At 47.9% G+C, this 17,432-nt stretch overlaps 4 protein-coding genes and 2 non-coding genes across 10 annotated transcripts; 1 reads left to right on the top strand and 5 right to left on the bottom strand.

The window, feature by feature from the left end:
- Positions 1-102: 102 nt before the first annotated feature.
- FASN2 (Fatty acid synthase 2) lies at positions 103-12,299 on the bottom strand. 2 transcript variants are annotated; one of them, NM_001273057.2, is made up of 7 exons: positions 12,086-12,299; positions 10,363-10,592; positions 7,819-9,296; positions 1,623-6,854; positions 1,463-1,558; positions 933-1,076; positions 103-869 (listed from the first exon to the last, which is right to left on the bottom strand). In NM_001273057.2, exons 2-7 carry the CDS (start codon positions 10,532-10,534, stop codon positions 759-761), a joined length of 7,233 nt encoding a protein of 2,410 aa, NP_001259986.1. In that variant the 5' UTR covers positions 10,535-10,592; positions 12,086-12,299; the 3' UTR covers positions 103-758. The 2 variants fall into 2 exon arrangements, with proteins under 2 accessions (NP_001259986.1, NP_647613.1); NM_139356.2 differs by having other exon boundaries at positions 645-869; positions 1,626-6,854.
- snRNA:U5:23D (small nuclear RNA U5 at 23D) lies at positions 7,415-7,545 on the bottom strand. The gene has a single exon (NR_001612.1). It is a non-coding gene; the product is annotated as a small nuclear RNA U5 at 23D (small nuclear RNA).
- Positions 9,366-9,481, bottom strand: snRNA:LU (small nuclear RNA Like U). Its single transcript, NR_133066.1, has one exon. It is a non-coding gene; the product is annotated as a small nuclear RNA like U (small nuclear RNA).
- A 353-nt stretch (positions 12,300-12,652) lies between the features above and the next one.
- CG17261 (uncharacterized protein) lies at positions 12,653-13,695 on the bottom strand. 2 transcript variants are annotated; one of them, NM_001273056.1, is made up of 3 exons: positions 13,508-13,695; positions 13,143-13,410; positions 12,653-13,065 (listed from the first exon to the last, which is right to left on the bottom strand). In NM_001273056.1, the coding sequence occupies exons 2-3, from the start codon at positions 13,207-13,209 to the stop codon at positions 12,716-12,718; spliced, it is 417 nt and encodes a 138-aa protein (NP_001259985.1). In that variant the 5' UTR covers positions 13,210-13,410; positions 13,508-13,695; the 3' UTR covers positions 12,653-12,715. The 2 variants fall into 2 exon arrangements, with proteins under 2 accessions (NP_001259985.1, NP_608747.2); NM_134903.3 differs by lacking the exon at positions 13,508-13,695 and having other exon boundaries at positions 13,143-13,327.
- Positions 13,696-14,355: 660 nt separating this feature from the next.
- CG17221 (uncharacterized protein) lies at positions 14,356-16,270 on the bottom strand. 3 transcript variants are annotated; one of them, NM_164523.2, is made up of 4 exons: positions 16,235-16,270; positions 15,506-16,008; positions 14,849-15,454; positions 14,620-14,793 (listed from the first exon to the last, which is right to left on the bottom strand). In NM_164523.2, exons 2-4 carry the CDS (start codon positions 15,863-15,865, stop codon positions 14,671-14,673), a joined length of 1,089 nt encoding a protein of 362 aa, NP_722873.1. In that variant the 5' UTR covers positions 15,866-16,008; positions 16,235-16,270; the 3' UTR covers positions 14,620-14,670. The 3 variants fall into 3 exon arrangements, with proteins under 3 accessions (NP_001259984.1, NP_722873.1, NP_608746.1); NM_001273055.1 differs by lacking the exon at positions 16,235-16,270 and having other exon boundaries at positions 14,356-14,793; positions 15,506-16,134; NM_134902.2 differs by lacking the exon at positions 16,235-16,270 and having other exon boundaries at positions 15,506-16,134.
- Positions 16,271-16,433: 163 nt separating this feature from the next.
- On the top strand, positions 16,434-17,420 carry cnir (cornichon related). The gene is made up of 3 exons (NM_134901.2): positions 16,434-16,603; positions 16,656-16,978; positions 17,043-17,420. The coding sequence occupies exons 1-3, from the start codon at positions 16,526-16,528 to the stop codon at positions 17,113-17,115; spliced, it is 474 nt and encodes a 157-aa protein (NP_608745.1). The 5' UTR covers positions 16,434-16,525; the 3' UTR covers positions 17,116-17,420.
- The last annotated feature ends 12 nt before the right edge of the window (positions 17,421-17,432 follow it).

The following is a 17,432-nucleotide window of genomic DNA, read 5'->3' as shown; positions in this document are numbered from 1 at the left end:
GCACCTATTAAAACATATGTGGGTTCAATGAAAATATGTATAAATATTATTGCTAGTGTCAAAAAGGAAAATTCTTATTTAATTAACCGAATTGAATTAGTTATTATTTCAAAAAGGTCCTAGTTTAAGCAGACTGCGTAAAATTTTTTCAGCAGCAGGGTGTTTTTAATTCGGATTTCCAAAGCCACTGTTATTGGTGTAAACTTCTGTTATTGTTGCTGGACTCTGTGCGGCGCTTAAATTCGCATTAACAGCGATAAGTGGTCAGCTGTTGTGTGCGTGACGGAGATGTAGAAATTTTGATTTGCCCGCCATAGTCGGACCACTTTTTCGTCGATTATTAATCGTCTGGCGAGATCACTAGCGCGATAGAGTGGGCGGCATTATCAATTATGGAAAGGTACGCCGAAGTCGGGTCAATAAAGCCAGCCAGCACGGGTCAGAATGTTCGGATCGTAGTGATTCATCGTGGAAATCATGCGAGTACCACGCGAGTAAAACTGGAAACACGAGCGAACTTCTCCGATCGTTTATAAGCCAATTACTTTGTGAGAAATGCCTCGCGATAGTATACATTTGGAAAATTATCTTGTATTAGACAATGTTCTGATTAGTGAAGTTCGACCGTACTGAATGCGTTCATTATTCTTAAACAATCAATGCGCGATTGCTACGTGTATTGATAGGATTAGGGTATATGTACATTAAGTTCTACAGGATAATTCATCAGCATAATCGTACGAACTACTTCCCTTCCACTAGGGACGCTTCCGCAGGACGCGCTCGATGATCTGTAGAGTGTGCGGCTCCTTGAGGAAGGTCCTGTGTGTACCCTCCACCACATGCATGTCGATCTGGGCACTGCAAATCTGCAAGGATTGGAGGGAAATGGTCATTAAATAATGCTATAGATAGGTTTTATAGGCACTTACCTCCTTGAGGCCATAGTCCTGGGCCATAATCGCATTGTGCTCGGCCGACTTGATCAAGACCACATCGCTGTGGAGCTGCTTGGCGCCCTTGTAGCTCTCAGAAAGTAGCAGCTTCTGTTTGAACATGCAGGCGGCCTTCTTGATCTGTGACAATGTTCAAATAATATGGTAGGTTAGGTCTATAAAAACAATATAATGCAACAATATGTTTTTAAGTGCCTCACGCTAATTGCGAAGAATACGGACCATAATAATACACTAACTATTTGTCCGGCACTTTTAGAAGGCACTTTTTCTCGTCTGTTAAAAAGTACACACTTGTAATAAATACTACTTGAAATTATAAACACACACATAAGTGTAAGCAAATGCATCAACTTAGTCTACAAGTACTATAGTTAAGCCAGTACTTAATCATCAATCAAATAGATAGATGTTCAACAAATGCTTACGCTTTTATGGTGGTTTGGAAATCTAATTGACACATATATTATTAAGCAATATTGTAATTAGAATCGCTAGAGACCCACCACTTCTCTGGTTTGCTGCGTGTAACCAGCCAGAGTGTCTGCTAGTTTGTCGAGCTTGGAGGGCCATGTCTGGACTCCATCGAGGAGTTGCAGTAGCTGTAAGGATCAATATATTTATAAGAATGGTTTATAGGATCAAGCACAACAAGGAACATGGAACCACCTGGTTGTAATCCACGTCGGCGAGCAGAGCTCCAAAGTAGGCCAACGTCATGGACTGCTGCCGGTTGAGGTCGTCCGTCTGCTTCTTGGCCTCCTGGACATAGCCGCTGGCCATGGTGGGCGCTCCGTCCAGCATGATGACCTTGACCCCGAAGCGGCGCTGCTCCAGCGCCACAGCAATGGCGTGGGCGAGCAGGCAGCCGTAGGAGTAGCCTACGATGTGGTACGGTCCGAGGGGCTGGAGCTTCTGGATCTGGCGCAGATAGTAGGCGGCACAGGCCTCGATGGAGTCCAGGGGCACTTGCTCCGTGCACTGCAGCCCGTAGGCGGGGCAGGTGAGCGAGGCGGCCAGCGCCTCCACGGCTATTGTGAATCCCTCGATGGGAGCCAAGAAGAACACAGCCGGATCCTCGCTGGCCACGGGCGCCTTTGACCGAAGGCGCACCATCACCTCCTGGGGTAATACTTCCTTGGCGAATACCTTGCGCGTCTCATCGCTCTGGGGCTGGACCTCCACGCAGGCCTCCTCCTTGATCCTTGATAGGGTGGAAGAGGCTGAGGGCGATGAGACTGAAGCGGAGGGCGGTTCCTGGGCGTCTATCTGGCGCAGGGCGCTAAAGGTTAGCTGGCGGATCTCCTGGGCGCTCAGCACCAGGTCAAAGTGACGCTCCAACGTCTGCTTGATCTCTGTGCTCATCAGCGAGTCCATGCCAAGATCGAAGAGGGTGGTCTTATCGGAGACACTCTTTACATCCCTCAGTCCCATGATATTCGCGATCGTGGCTATCAAGCTCAGCCGGTTGGCCTGCTCCGTCTTGCGTTTTTCCGCCACCACCATGGAGGCCATGACGGGATGGGGCTGCTGCAGAAATAGGTCCAGAGTCTCCAGACAGCTGATCATCCGCTGCGGCAGAGTGCCGCCCACAACTGTTTCGTTGTTGCCCATGTGCTCGATGATCAGTCCGGTGTCCCCAATTGCTCCCCATTGAATCGCTGTGCCCGGATAACCATATTCCTGCCGCTGCTCGCATATCCTTTCCATCGTGGAGTTCGCCAGTCCATAGTTGGTCTGTCCCATGTTTCCCCTGCCGCAGGACAAGCTGGAGAAGCACACGAAGTACTCCAGTGCAGGACAAATTTCCCGGGAGATCTTGTCCAAGTGTATGGTGGCCAGTAGCTTCGGTGCACTTACCTTTTCAAAGTTCTTCGGGCTTTGATCTTCGATCAGTCCATCCCGTAGTACAGCCGCGAGGTTAAAGATACCTCCAACCAGGGCCAGCTTATTACTAACCTCTAGGAGTCTCTGGCAGCCAACAGCGGTGGTCACATCGTTGGTATCGATCTGAACCTGAACTCCACGGTCGTGCCAGCGACGAATCATCAGGGCCTGGTACCCGCTCTTCACCCCAGAGCGAGAGCTCAGAACCAGAAAGCGGGCTCCTCTGGAAACTAGCCAGTTGGCCAGCTCCAGACCGAATCCCCCAAGTCCCCCCACCAAGATGTAGCTCTTCTCTGGGTGCATGTAGGAGCGCGGTATGGCCTGAATTTGCCTAAGTCGCGGGAGAGCCGCCTGCTGTTCCTCCTCCAAACGTACCTTGATCACCACCTTGCCAATATGTTTGCCGGACGCCATGAAACGGAACGCCTTCTCGATCTCCTGCTCTGCAAAGACTGTGGTAGGCAGCGGCTGCACTGCTCCACTCTTGATACCCTCCGCCACCAACTTGGCAACCATTAGCTGCATCTCCTCCTCCCCCTCCATCACGCTGTCCAGAAGGATTCCGTGGAAGGAGGTGTTCTTGAGGAACACCGACATCCCTAGCGGAGTGTTGTTGCTCAAGTCAAACTTGCCGATCTCCAGGAAGCGGCCATTCAAAGCCAGACAGCGAATGGAGGCTTGCAGCTTCTCCTCGGAGAGAGAGTTCAGCACAAGTTCCACTCCATTTCCGTGGGTTTCGCTCATGATCAATTGCTCGAAAGAGGTGTCTCGCGAATTGCCAATATTCTTAGCTTTCAGCTTGGGGAATCGCTTCAGCAGGAACTCCCGCTTCTCCTTGCTGCCCACAGTGGTGAAGACAGTCAGTCCGTGAGCCAAAGCCACCGAAATGGCCGCCTGACCAACTCCTCCAGAGCCGGCGTGGATGAGGATCCTTTCACCCTCCTTCATTTGGCCCCTGACCACCAAAGCGTAATAAACGGTGGCATAAACACAGGGAACGGTCGAAGCCTGCTCCATGGTCCACTTAGATGGGACTTCCCAGAGGAGATTCCTGTTGGCCAAGCAGTTGGTGGCCAAAGATTTGGCAGTAACCATTGCCATTACACGACGGCCGCACGAATCCCTGCCAGCGAATTCCAGACCAAGGACACAGTCCTGGTAGGCCAGATCCCCAGGCAGAGCATCCACTCCCAGTTTACCGGAGGCCAACATCACATCCCGGAAATTGAGCGGAGCATAGTAAACGGTGCAGGGCTCCAATTGCGACTGGATGGGACTGGAACGAGGACTCTCGATCCAGCGAAGTGATGAGAGATCCCCCTTGACCAGGGTGTTCACATACGCCTGCTCCACTGGCAGCATGGGCGGCCGGGATTCCATCTTCAGGTGACGGTAGCTACCCCAGCTTCCATTTCTGTAGACATTGACGACCAGATCCTTGGCCAACTGTGCGGCGTAGAAGGGATCGTCCAGGGAGAACTGGGGCACACCTTCATCCAGAATAAGGTATAGCCGTAGGAAATGCCCTCCAGCTTCCCTCTTCAGGCAGTTCATCAAGCCCAAAGCTCCTGAATTGGGTTCACCCTGGGCCACCAAGTAGAGGTTTTTCTCTTCAGCTTGGGCCTTTGCAATAGAGTTTTTTAGCTCGTTGACCCACTTGAACTGTTTATTGGTGAGGTGAAGTGTCAGGGCTTGGCTGGATTGCACCTTCGATAGTTTTCTGACTAGGACAAGCACTCGATCTGTACCGAAGAACTGCTCCAAAACTGAAACCAGCTTAAGTTTGTTCAACTTCTCCTTTCCTATAATGTTATACCTGCTGGCTGCTTCCTCCAGGAGCAGGAATCCCGAATCGGACTTCAGACTATCCAAGCAGTGCTGCAGATCCTTGACAGAGTTCTGGGCTAGCATATTCACAGAGTACACGAAATGGCATTGCTGCTCCACCGCACCAGCTTTGATATCCTTGACTATCACCCGAATACCGTGCTCCTTGAGCTGCTCACCCAGTTCGGATTCATTGGAGGAGCTGGTAACCACCGCCATGTCGCCCACCAGAATCGGTTCCCTTTCGATCAGCTCGAGAAGCTGGACGGCACTCAGCGCATCCAAAGTGGACCGGGATCCAGCCAGTTCCACGCCCTTGAGCTTTACAGCTCCACCGCTGTTCTCGATGATCAATTGAATGGCCACCGCTAGAGCTGTGCTCCTTGACTTTTCCTGCTCCTCCCGCTGACCCAAGTGCTGGGAATGAGGCCAGAATCTATAGCGCTCCAAGCTGGGTGGAGATTGGCCACCAGAACGCCTTTGGGTCTGGGCGGTCTTCATCTTGTGTATCTCCACTCCACCGCACTTGACTACGGAAATGTTGCGATGCCAGTTGACAGTTAACTTCTGTTGGTGCTTCTTTGCCAGCTCCAGGTGCTTGAGAGGATCTATCAGTGCCCTCTCTATTCCCGTGGGCACGTACAGTTCTCGGATATCATTGCTCAGGATGCGAAACTGCAGCATGGTGTCCATAAAACTGATCCAATTGTCAGCCCACTGCAGCTGACCCGTCACCGCCGAAATATCCGACTCCAAAATGCCCTGGAAAACACCAGTGTAGTCGTAGCCCCTAAGTCTTAGCTCCTTGTAAATGTCCTTGGTGCTCAGCTTGTTGGAGCCGGCGATTCCCGGTAGAGATGACAGCTGAAGCTGCTCCTGCTGCACATTGCTCACCAGACGGATCTTGCCCGATGTCACCAGGCTTGTGCCTTCACAGATTTCAAAGGAGCTGCTGCCCGGAAAGAAGTTGAGTGTTAGTTTTACCACAGTGCCCACGCTAAGGATCGTGGCCCGATGGAAGACCACATCCTCGAATAGCACGGGCGTGCGCAAGTAGTCCAATCCCTGCTGTTGGGCCAGACTCATCCAGGCCAGGGTCATGTAGCCGGTTGCGGGGAACAAGACTCTGCCGTCGATCGTGTGCCCCGCTAGATAGACGTTTTCCTCCTTGCCCAAATCTAGCTCCACACTAAGCTGTCCCGCCTGTCTGCCGCCCTTGAACTTGGGGTAGTTCCACTTCTGTGTGTGATCCCAGCCCACTAAGGAGCCCAGCATGGGAGTGCCACGGGAAACGGGATAGGGGATGGAAGGGGAGATCTTCAGGATCTGCGGCTGCCCTCCGGCAGCGTAGAGTCTGCCCAACTGGCTCAGCAAGAACTCAAAGTTATTGGCATGACCTCGCTGCATCAGACTCACATAGCTAATCTGCGGACTTAAGGATCGGAGAATCGCCCTGAAGAGTCCATGGGGTGCGATCTCCACGATGAGAGCGTTTTGGGGAATCCGCTTGACAGCTTGATGAAAGAGCACGGGGGATATGAGGTTGTTTATAAAGTAGCCAGCCGATGCCAGGTGGTTTTTCTCCGAGTCCCACTCCGCTTCTTTCACACTAGTACTAAGCCATCGAATACTCTTCTTCTTGGGCTCCGTGATCAGTCGCTCCAGACTTCTACGCAGCATGGGAGCCGCTCCTTCAATGTACGGACTGTGGAAAGCATAGCCTCCAGAGCCAACCTCTCTCACGAAAATTCCCTTTGCCGTGAGGTCCTCTATCATCGCGTCCATGGATGACGGTGGCCCGGAGACCGTGCAATTGTCATCACTGTTGTGACACACCGGATAGCAATCCTTTGGGATCTGTGATCCGATCTGCTCCCAGCTCAAACCTACAGCAGCCATCTTTCCGCGCGGCAAGTCCGGAGTGTCCAGGACGCTCCTGCCGCGCCAATAGGCGGCCAGAACTGTTTGCTCCGCCGTTAGACATCCGTCCATGTAGGCTGCCCCCAGCTCACCAGCCGAATGGCCAATGATTCCATCTGGTCGTATGTCCAGCACCCGGAGAAGATCTGTCAACGCCACCTGCACGGCGGACACGGAGACAAAGGAGTAGAGCATATTGTCAAAGGTTCGCTCCGTGGAACGGGTAAGCACGTCTATAAGATCAAAGTCCACCTGGGCCAGAACCTAAAAAAGATTAAGAGAGAAAAACAATCGTATGCATATCGTATATACAAATCTATAAAAGTATTAAAAATGAGAAACGACATTTGAAATCTGTGCAAAAGTTAAAGAGATGTCTTACATATACAAATTGATAGGTTAGCTTCTAAATAAATAGTATTTTATGTATAATAAGCTGCAATATTAGCGATAAGGTTGGCACTACGTAACAAAAGCTATTATATTTTCAAGGTTACATGGGTGTCTACGTAGAATTAAACCAGTTGTTGTTGGTCTAGCCGAACTAAAATATTTTTTTTTTTATTTTCATTAATACGGCTTACATTAGGTTTGTCCAATGTGTGTCCAACACACATTGTCCCTATAAAAAAGTTGAATTTATGACACAAATTATAATCACATTACGTATTTTCTTCGAAAGTGCAATAAACAATTTTAGTCATGGTGCAAGCGAAGTGTAATCTTTATTTGGCGTCGAGCAAAATATATTACAATATAATAATGAAAGAAGAGAATTAAAAAGAATACGAATGGGATATTTTGGTTTTGAAATGCATCATTTATGGCCCCAAAGGCAAATGCCATCGGGGCTCTAAGCAAAAATTGTGTTTAGACTCATTAGAGTGTTCCTCTCCACGGAAATCTTTAGTAAAAGGCGAAAGATTTATTCGACAATTGAAGAGAAACCAGAGTAACCTTTCACGCCCAGCCAAGGATCCCTAGATTCGTTCTGTGATAGAACTTTTTGGGAATTCTAGGGGACGAGAAATCGAAAAGGTACGACCCTAAGGTAGGCAATGCTAATGGAAGAGGGTTGGCACTTCAGGTAAGAAACTCGATTGGAATACTGAAGGCTCTTTTTTGTCCGATCGATTTAATCTCATAAACCATTAAGGAATATACTATTTTATATAATAAAGCGAATTACGATGTACTAAAAAAAATTGAAATTCAATAATGAACTCACCTCGGCGCAGTGCTGTATGGAGTTCCGGAAAACCTCCAGCTGCATGAGATCCTTAGCCATCCTGGCCCATTGACTGCCCATGCCGGCGTAGACGAACCAGATGGGTCGCTCCTCCTCCTCGTAGGGCAGCACCTCCTCCTTAACGCATCCGCTGGTACCGAGAACAGCGTATCCCCTGAACGGATGCAGGGGAATAGGATGTGAGTGGATGTCATTGATGAGGGTCAGCAGCTCCTGATCGTGCCTCTGCTCGGTGGCAACTTTCAGCAACTGATTCACTGCATCCTCCGTGCGGCCAGAACAGGTAACTAGACTCAGGGACTGTTCGGCCTCCCCAGCCTTCGGGCATGCCTTAGGCTCTTTGGCTTTAGTGTGCGACTTTAGTACCACATGGGCATTGGCTCCTCCAAAGCCGAAGGAGTTCAGACCCACAATGCCACCCTGCCAGGGAAGATTGCGATCCACCACCTTAAGCTTACCCTCGACCAGAGCCGGAACCGAAGGATTGGGCGTGCGATAGTGCAGATTCTTCGGAATAATGCCCTCCTCCATGGCGATGATCATCTTGGCCAGGGCACTCACTCCCGAGGCTGGCTCCGCGTGACCCATGTTCGACTTCACTGAGCCAATAAGCAGCGGAGTGGATCGCGAGGGGCGACAGAAGAAGTTGCTCAGCATGTTGGCTTCCTGGTCATCGCCCACCGGTGTGCCGCTGCCGTGTGCCTCCACGTAGACCACCTCGTCCGGATTGAGGCCGATCTCGCTGTAGGTCTCCTCCAGCAGGGCCTGCTGCATGCGGCCGTCTGGGAAGGTTACGCCCTGCTCCTTGAATCCGTCCGTATTGGTCCGAACATTTAGGATGCTGGCGTACACCCGCTTGGCCTCCTTACGCCTCTGGAGCAGCACAACGGCGCAGGTGTCCGCCCGGGCATAGCCGTTGGCCGCCGCATCGAAGGTCTTGCAGGAGCCGTCGTGGCTCACGATGCCCAGCCTGAGGAACTGGAGGGCAAAGATGGGCTTTAGGATGAGATTCACGCCCGCAACCAGGGCGTAATCACAGCGACCCGCCCGCATGTCCGCGAAGGCGTGGTTAAGGGCCACCAGCGAGCTGGAGCATGCGGTGTCCACGATAAAGCTGGGCCCCTTGAAGTCGAACGTGTAGGAGATGCGATTGGCGAACATGGCACGCGCACAGCCCGTCAGGCAGTAGCCGTTGATACTGCTCGGCTCCATGTTGGGGATCTCGTGCTCCGTCTCCACAAAGGACAGGCCTATGTAGACGCCCGTCCGACTGCCGCGCAGCTGTACGGGATTGATGCCCGCATCGATGATCGCCTCGTGGGTCAGCTCCAGCAGCATCCGCATGCAGGGGTCCATCAGCTCCGCCTGCTTCTGGTGGACGCTAAAGAACTTGTCGTCGAACTTCTCCAGATCGGAGTCCTTCATTTTGGCCATACGCTCGGGGAGTCCATAGATGCCTTTTAGTGTTGATGCAAGTTTTTACATTACAATCATATTTAAAGTAGATGGTTTCATATTCATTTCTAACGGCCCGGCGGCATTTCGCGGCCAGGCACTAAAAAAATTGCCTCGGATAATGTGCTCATCACTCCGCTCCATTGCGTAAGCTCTCGCTCCACAACTGAAGCGGCGATCGAGACATGATGATCCCCGACACTCGATGGGGATTCTACGTTGGCTTGCCATAACCAGTTGAGAATTACTTGTGCGCCTGAAGGAAAACGAGGGCGCTCTGAAAGATGATCGCGAAAGCGAACCAAGAGGGGTGGATGTTTGCTATGAGTCAGCCACTTGCGCCGCTCGAACGGCTTGCTTTCAAACGAGGGGGGGGGGGAGACCCAAGCGATAGTGTTATTCCTTGCTTGGCCAATTGAGCAGTCGATCGAAAATATATTGTTCTCTTTCAATTTCTTATAGGCATTAGGATAACTAGTTCTATTGAAAAACTGTACAAATCAGCCCACTATTAATCTATTATCAAATATTGTCGTGGGATTAAGTATAATTAGCTCTGTTTATTAGATTTACGAAACAATCCATCATTTAGCTGTGCGATCTGGGTTTTTGATCAAGTTATGCTTAGAAAACAGCTCGGAAAAGATGTTAAACCGATTTTTGTATATAAATAATCAATATTTTGTCTATAACTATCCAAAAAATGATGAACGAGTGGAGTATCATAGCTCCCTGAATTCGTAATGAAATTTACTATCGATCTGTATTCAAGCCTTGAAATTTTAAAATTTTGACATTTTTCGTAAAATTTGATGATGGTACCCCTTATCAAAAATGCGAAAATTAGTCAAAAAATGGATTTTCGAAAATTAACAAAAAAGTGATATGGGTGGTTAGATTAGTTAATTAGCTGTACAAAACAGTAATTCCCTCAGCTTTGCGACCTTTTTTGGCCAGATTTTGATGAAGAGACCCTTTGAATATATGGTATTTTTGCCATAAGTTTGCATTTTGTGTCTACTCCCCCAAAAATTTCATAAATTAATGTGATATATGCTTGGTACTTGCCTGCCTCCCAACGGCGCGGCTCATCTGTGACCATGTCGATGCCGTTGAGCAGGTTGTACTTGAACTCCTCGATGTTGCTGCTCTCCGGCAGCTTCCCGGAAAGTCCCGAGATCACAATGTCCGCATCCTCACCAGCGGCCGATTCCCCCTGGGCTTTCTTCCTGCTCGGCATTTCGGCGTTTTTTCTTTGTTCTGGCTCAGTCTGTATGAGGGCCCAAATATACAAGGATCTAGAAATATCACAAAAGAACCCTGGGTAATTACTCATAAATATCCACAATCTATATATCCTATAGCATCCATAATTAAAAGGAATACTTTTAAGCATACAAAAATCCATTTAGAAGTTAATAATTTATAGAAAATGTAGCATAAGTTGAACTACAAATTTAACCTTGAATATATTTTAGAAATTTCAACAAGTCGATTCAACTTAATCGGACTCTTGGTATCAGCATGTAAACAATATTTCCATCACATTCTCACGAAAGCAAGAAATTCGTCACCTTAGAGTAAAAAAAACACTGTTAGCTGATAAAGCTATTGGTTTATGATTTTGTCGATTTTTTCGAAATGGGTACAAACAAATTATTCTATCTATCTATTCTATAATATGGATGGGAGTGTGAGTTTGTGGAATTTCAGTGGCCTGCACTTCATTTGACTATCATTTCAGAGGCGATCTACTGAAGTGCATAGATAAGGTGCACCATTAGAAAGTGCTCAATCGGCAAATCATGAGTAATATGCTCGATATCGCAGCGATTCAGACCACTTGATTTAATGAATATTGTCGGCCTGCTGATAAGGAACCACTGCACCGGAGTCACCTTTCCTTCCCCATCAACACTACGGGCACGGATCGTACGATTCCACCACTCAGCAGAATCCAACCTGAAGCAGCAGGCAGGGAGCAGGGAGCTGGGTGCGGGTCACTGGGTTCCCTGTTGCCAAGTTACGGGAGTCGGCTCTCGAGATAGTCGTCCAGCTCTCGACTGCGTGCACTGCAACGGGTCGGGATCGCGGACGTGGACGCAGAGGGGCAGAGATCCGATAAGCTTTTGATAGAATATTCCCCCAAAATGGGGATTCAACATTCCAATCAGCGAAGGCGACGCGTGCCAGAACTCACACGATGGACACAATGTACTCAATGTTCGCTTTGATGGGTTCAAAGGTGACCGGAATACAGATTCAAAGCGTTTTGACAAGTAATTGCGATAATAGTGGCAGAATTTTTTATGATCTTCTTCTCACTTTTTATAAATGTTTCTTGCCACATTTTATATGTTTAAGGATTCGCAATATCCTAGGAGTTCGATTTTTTGGTAATCCATGGGTTTTTGTGCATTTTTACAGGCTTTGATGGTTTCAAAATATTTCGAGTCCTTATTTCACAAAAAATAAATCCAAAGGACACATATATATGGTTTAATATATTCTCCTGTTAGCATTCACAATTCATTGGCATTTTGCGATTAGGGAGCCACGTTCGGTTAATTAAAATACTACACCATTCTCATTAGACACTTGACTAAATTCTTTGAATTAAAGATAAGTAGGCTGACTATTTGGAACTTCAGTTTCGTGGATTCGATTGTATGGCGTGTTATCCTGGCTGTGTCAAATACGTCTTGGTTTTAACAATTCGCTTTTCTCGGAAAATAAATCTAGTTCGCATTTTAGAACACGCCATTTCTTTGGTACACTTCACTTGACTCACATTTCGTATGCCACTAATTCGGATCGTATCGTTTTTGGACGGCACCTTATTCACTTGGGTTCACTGATCGCGTATCCTTTTCGAATGTGCCGTGCGTTTTGCGGGACAACCAGGATGTCAGCTGGGCTAGTAGGTCCTTCTAGTTGGGTGTGGTTGTATATCCTTTTGGTGGGCACGTATAGATCCGACTTGTTGCGCAGACAGACTGAACAAGGGCTGCACTCGACGGATTCCTTATATATATCCGGTTTGCGGGGTCCGGGGACGGCGGTGGCCACCCGATGGCGCATTTTAATTTCCCCGTAACCATAGCATATAGAAAACCCGATCTCATTATGGCAACCAGGCGCGCTGAATTATTCATTTCTATGCAAAACGCGCCTCTAACTTCGACCAAATGAAATAGAAAATGCGTCGACGAGCAGGACAGGTGTATCCATTTGGTTTTCATTTTTCCGTGCCCCTGCCCTGGTAATTAGTCCAAGTGTGCGCCATCGCAGCCGACTACGCCTAGTTAACCCAGTTGCTCCACAGCCCGCCCGTCTGGTTCAATAACACGCCGCGGTTGCAAGCCATTCGCAATTGTATTATTTATTGGACAGAACAGATTTCATAGCCATGGTTTCTCTTCTAGTTTTGCTTCTTTGGCGCTGCCCCAGGAGTCTTCTTGGGCTTTTTTAGGCGTCCGCCTGACCGCTTCTTGGCCGCCAACTTGGTTGCCGTGGTCGTCGCCATCCGCTGCTTGGTCAGCTGGCGTCCCAAGCGGAGAGGGATCCTGTTCCTGACAGGCACCTTAGTCTTGGATTTACTTCTGCGGTACCTGATGGGCATGCGGACCGTCTTGGTCATCGAGAGGATGCCCATGTTGACGCCCAACTCCAGGGCAAACTCCACCGCACGCTTGAGGCTCCCGAAGGCTCTGACGTGCTCCTCGAGCATAACGTCCTTGATGTGTTTAACCACGTCGTCCACAGAAGAGCCTAAAAATTTTGAATGATTTTATGCAATAATATACGAGTACATACTTCCAAAGTTATTAGCTCCATAAGTCACTTACACATTTGCGTCTCGCGACTTAGCATGTCCATAATATACGGCAGCAACGTAGGTTTATGTTTATCCATTATAAATTTTGGTTTACTACTTGTAGTCTCAGAAAATGAATGTTTGTGTGCCGATCCAAATAGATTCAATAGCTTGAGTAGAATGATTTTGTTGTGTTGGTCCTGTGAAGGTTTCTCGGACTGGAGACTTATTTAAAACACCACGCATCCTTGATCGAAAGTACTTAAGTGTCAGACGGCTGCTTTGATTCGCCCCTTTCACTATTTAAAATACAAAATTAAGTCAAATTAATACACTAGACGAAAGAAATGCGTGCTAACGAAACCCTAATGCTCTTAATCGTATGCAAATAATTACCGAAAGAAATTACCCATAAAAACAGCGACGTTGCTCCAGTTTCGATTTAATATCGGAATGGGTCATCATTAATAGATGAATTCTGGTACTTGAAAGTACTTCCTACCCATCTTCCTGGCGCTACCCCAACAAATAATATTATTGCGTAAGGAAACCCAATTGTGCGCATCGTAAACACGTTGACAAGTTCCATTATCAAAACAGCAACAAGCACACTCAGTGGATGATATTATTATGTTTAAATGCTTACATATCTCAAGTACTCGGGTTTGTTACCGCCTTGACAATTTTTCCCAATAATAGCTAATTTCATTCAGACATCAGATAAGCGCTGGGATTTCAAGGTCTTCCGACAGCTCAGACTAAAAGTTTCCCTCAGCAATTTTGACTACTCTAGTTTTTGGGTACAACCAATATCTGGAGAGTCTTAGGCAACGTTCTATTCTATATTGGTTGTGACTACTTTAAGGGTATTTTCTCATCGGCTAGCATCGGTTCGGCACCACTCCAATCATATCAAGAGTGACGGGCCCGGTAACAAATTGAGACCTATTAATAAAAACCAAAACAAAACAGAGACGCGTGCATTCTTCGCTTTTTTCGCCGCCTATGTCGGATGATAGCGGCGATGGAGAGGCTTTTCGTTGGCTTTTAGAAAGCCTCGACCCCGGCGATAGCGGCCTGTTCGTGTTCCGATGCTCTGGAGCGTTGCGAACGCATGTGAGCGATGTGATTAGAGCCGGCTGGCCGCGTGCTGCGGAATCACCCCGCCGCCGTCCACTCAACCTCTGATAACAAATCTGGGTATCGGGCGCTGCTGCGGCAGCTAGCCAGCCAGGCGATGGAATAAATTTAGACGCACGGAAATTTTCGCAGGCCGATGGCGTGTGTCGTGCCTCGTCAACATTAGTCCCGGAATTTCACGGATTTAAAGGTGATCCCTGACGGAGGCCAGCGCTCTAATCACGCAGATCGTCGATTATTTTATATAGGAAATATATTTATATGCGTCAGTGGCTTGGCCTGGAACTACAGTCTTTGAACCGCGCAAGTGATGCAATGGAATGGCGTCAAAGTTTTAATGTTTCACTAAGTAGATTTCTCTAGTGTTTCAATTAACCAACACAAGCCTTTAATGCAACAGAAACAACAATATCAGTCTGTTAGTCGCCAGTTTCCTCTCGCAGCTTCACCACAATTTTGCCCCGGAGGTGCCCGGATTTCATCTTCTCAAAGGCCTTTGGCAGCTCACTGAAACCGTAGCTGCTATCGATCAGCGGCATCAGCTAAAATAGAAGAAAGTAATTAGTTGACAGAGTAGCTCGGGAGAACAACTCTTACCTTTCGCTGCTCCACTAGTTTCTGTAGAAATTGAATTCCCTGGGGGGCGGGACTAAAGAAACCCCATTTGACAAGGCCTCCGCGCTGCGTGACGGATCTTACGTTGGTCTGGAACAGATCGAACACATTCTTAAGCGCTCCTACTCCCAGTCCCTGCTTGTCGATGTTGGCCAGCAACGGAGATGAGAAGGTGATGTACTGGCGAAAGTCGTACTTCGATTCCGCCGCCTTCTGACCACCTTGTCCAGCGCAGTCCAGCACAATGTCATAGGGTGCGTATTTGCACAGCTCCTCCATGGCCTGCGGGTTGTTATAGTCGACCACTAAATCGGCTCCCAAATTGCGAACCATTTCAATGGCATTTTCGCTGCAGGTTGCCAAAACTTGTACTTTCTGGGACTTGAGGATTTGTATGGCCAATGTGCCAACGCCACCGGAGCCGCCAAGGACTAGGACCCGCTTGTGGGCACCTCCACCGGAAGCTGTTGTGGCTCCACATGGACCACCCAGGCCTCCAGTTATGTACAGTCCCGACCAAGCCGTCAATCCGGCATACAACACGCTGGCGGCCTCGTAATCATCCAGTTCTTTGGGTGCAGGAGCAAGCTATGGACTACACGTTATATAAAAGACCTTGCAAGTAGTTTAACTACTTACACAGTATGAAGGAACGGCTACATACTCCGCATGCGAGCCAATGGTGGCCTGTAGGGGTACCACTCCCCAGACTCGCGATCCCAGAGGCAGCGAAACACCCATTCCCGTCTGCACCAGCTCACCGCAGAACTCGCGGCCCAAAATAAGCGGAAACTCGATGCCGTCGCCCGGCTGACAGCGCATCTTGTTCAGCACTGTGGCCCCGTAACCACGGAGCATGGCCAGGTCGATGGGGTTCACTGCCGTCGCCCTGATGCGTACCAGGCACTCGTTGGAACAACGGATCTGGGGTATCTTTAGCATTTCAGAGAGCTGCAGCTCGTCAATATCGCCGTAGTTGTGCAGCTGCCATCCGCGCATTTTGTCCGCGGATTTCGATGTCGGTGGTGGCGTTGCCTGGTCATTTGTTTGTGAGCCGGAAAGCACGGATTTCGCAGGGGCTGAATACTGGCGCCTGTTTAGACGGACTAACTGCCTCAGGCAGAGGATAGAATTAAAGCCGGCTGCCGTCATCAGCGGGTTTTCGATAAAAACGCAATAAGAATTAAAAATTAGAGATATTTCTTAAGAAAATATGTTCCTAATTTTGTTTTGTTTTGGTTTGCTGGCCAAACAGCTGATATTATGTCAACAATAATCGCGAAGAACCGATACGTAATTTTTGTTATCGACCGTTCAAATTGACTAATCAATATTTAAACTAACTAAACGCTAGTATTTTATACATACAAAGATAGTTGGCAAACGGTCTATGTTAGTATGTAACCATGGCTTGGGTAATAAAAGTGCAATCCCAATGCATTACAATGAACACAAATTTAATTTTAATGAGTGTAGTGGGATATTTAAGGGATGCTACTTAAAAAAAACGCTTTACAACACTCTTTCGCAAAACGCAGTATGGAATATTTAGAACAATTTCTTAATTAAAAACAAATCAAACGCGAAATGCTGCAAATTTTGTAAATAGCATAGGAAAACATCGTATTTTTAAGTGAAAAGCGAATTTATAGTGCAATAATGTTTCTGCCCGAAACAGCCACCTTCTGTATCACCCTGTTGGTCTATGGAGCAATTCTCCTACTCCTTATTTACTATGTGAGTGTGGTTTTCCATTGAAGAGAAACATTCTGAAGGTACAAATTTTTAGGTCCTCACACTGGCGGATCTGGAGTGCGACTATCTTAATGCCCAGGAGTGCTGCCGACGCCTCAACTTCTGGGTAATACCCAAGTTCGGATCCCACGCCCTGCTCTGCGTGCTTCTGTTACTCGGAGGCCACTGGGTGATGTTTCTCCTTAACCTGCCTATGGTGATTTGGCTTTTCTACGAGCTGCATCGCCAGCGGCGCGATAGTCTGGGTGTCTACGATCCGGTGGACATACACAGTCGGGGATTGCTAAAGGTCCATCTGAGAAATTGTATGATTTATCTGGGCTACTACTTCGTTATGTTCTTCGTGGGGTTGTACTGGTGAGTTAGACGTTGAAAACTGCATGTTCATCTCTACGAAGTTATCTGATTCTTGTCTTTACAGCCTTATTTCGTCACTAATCAAGGGAGATCCCATCAAGCGGTATGAGGACGACGAAATAGTAACGGATTTCTGAAGTTTAGCCAAATAAGCCTGCACCAAAGGGCTTCCAGCAAATTTCTTCATCCTAGACCGAACTACCAAGCCTGGTTATAGTTGCAATCTAAAATTCTGTAACTAAAACTTAGGCGTACATCTAACAAACAAGTTTCCTCGAACACTTTCGCAGAATTTGATAAGAGCATTTGCCTGATTCTCACAACCTAAACCGAAAATTGATTGAAAATTTTCCTTAGACTAGTTAATTTATTATTTTATTTTTAAATCTTTAAAAAAGACTGTAACACCGCAGTGTGCTCAATTGCGTTAACAGGATAGACGAAACACTTGCCC

The sequence above is a fragment of the Drosophila melanogaster genome, chromosome 2L (assembly GCF_000001215.4).
Source record: "Drosophila melanogaster chromosome 2L".
In the NCBI taxonomy this organism is placed as follows: domain Eukaryota; kingdom Metazoa; phylum Arthropoda; class Insecta; order Diptera; family Drosophilidae; genus Drosophila; species Drosophila melanogaster.
The sequence above is the reverse complement of the archived record's forward strand: the minus strand, read 5'-3'. Positions and strand labels throughout refer to the sequence as shown.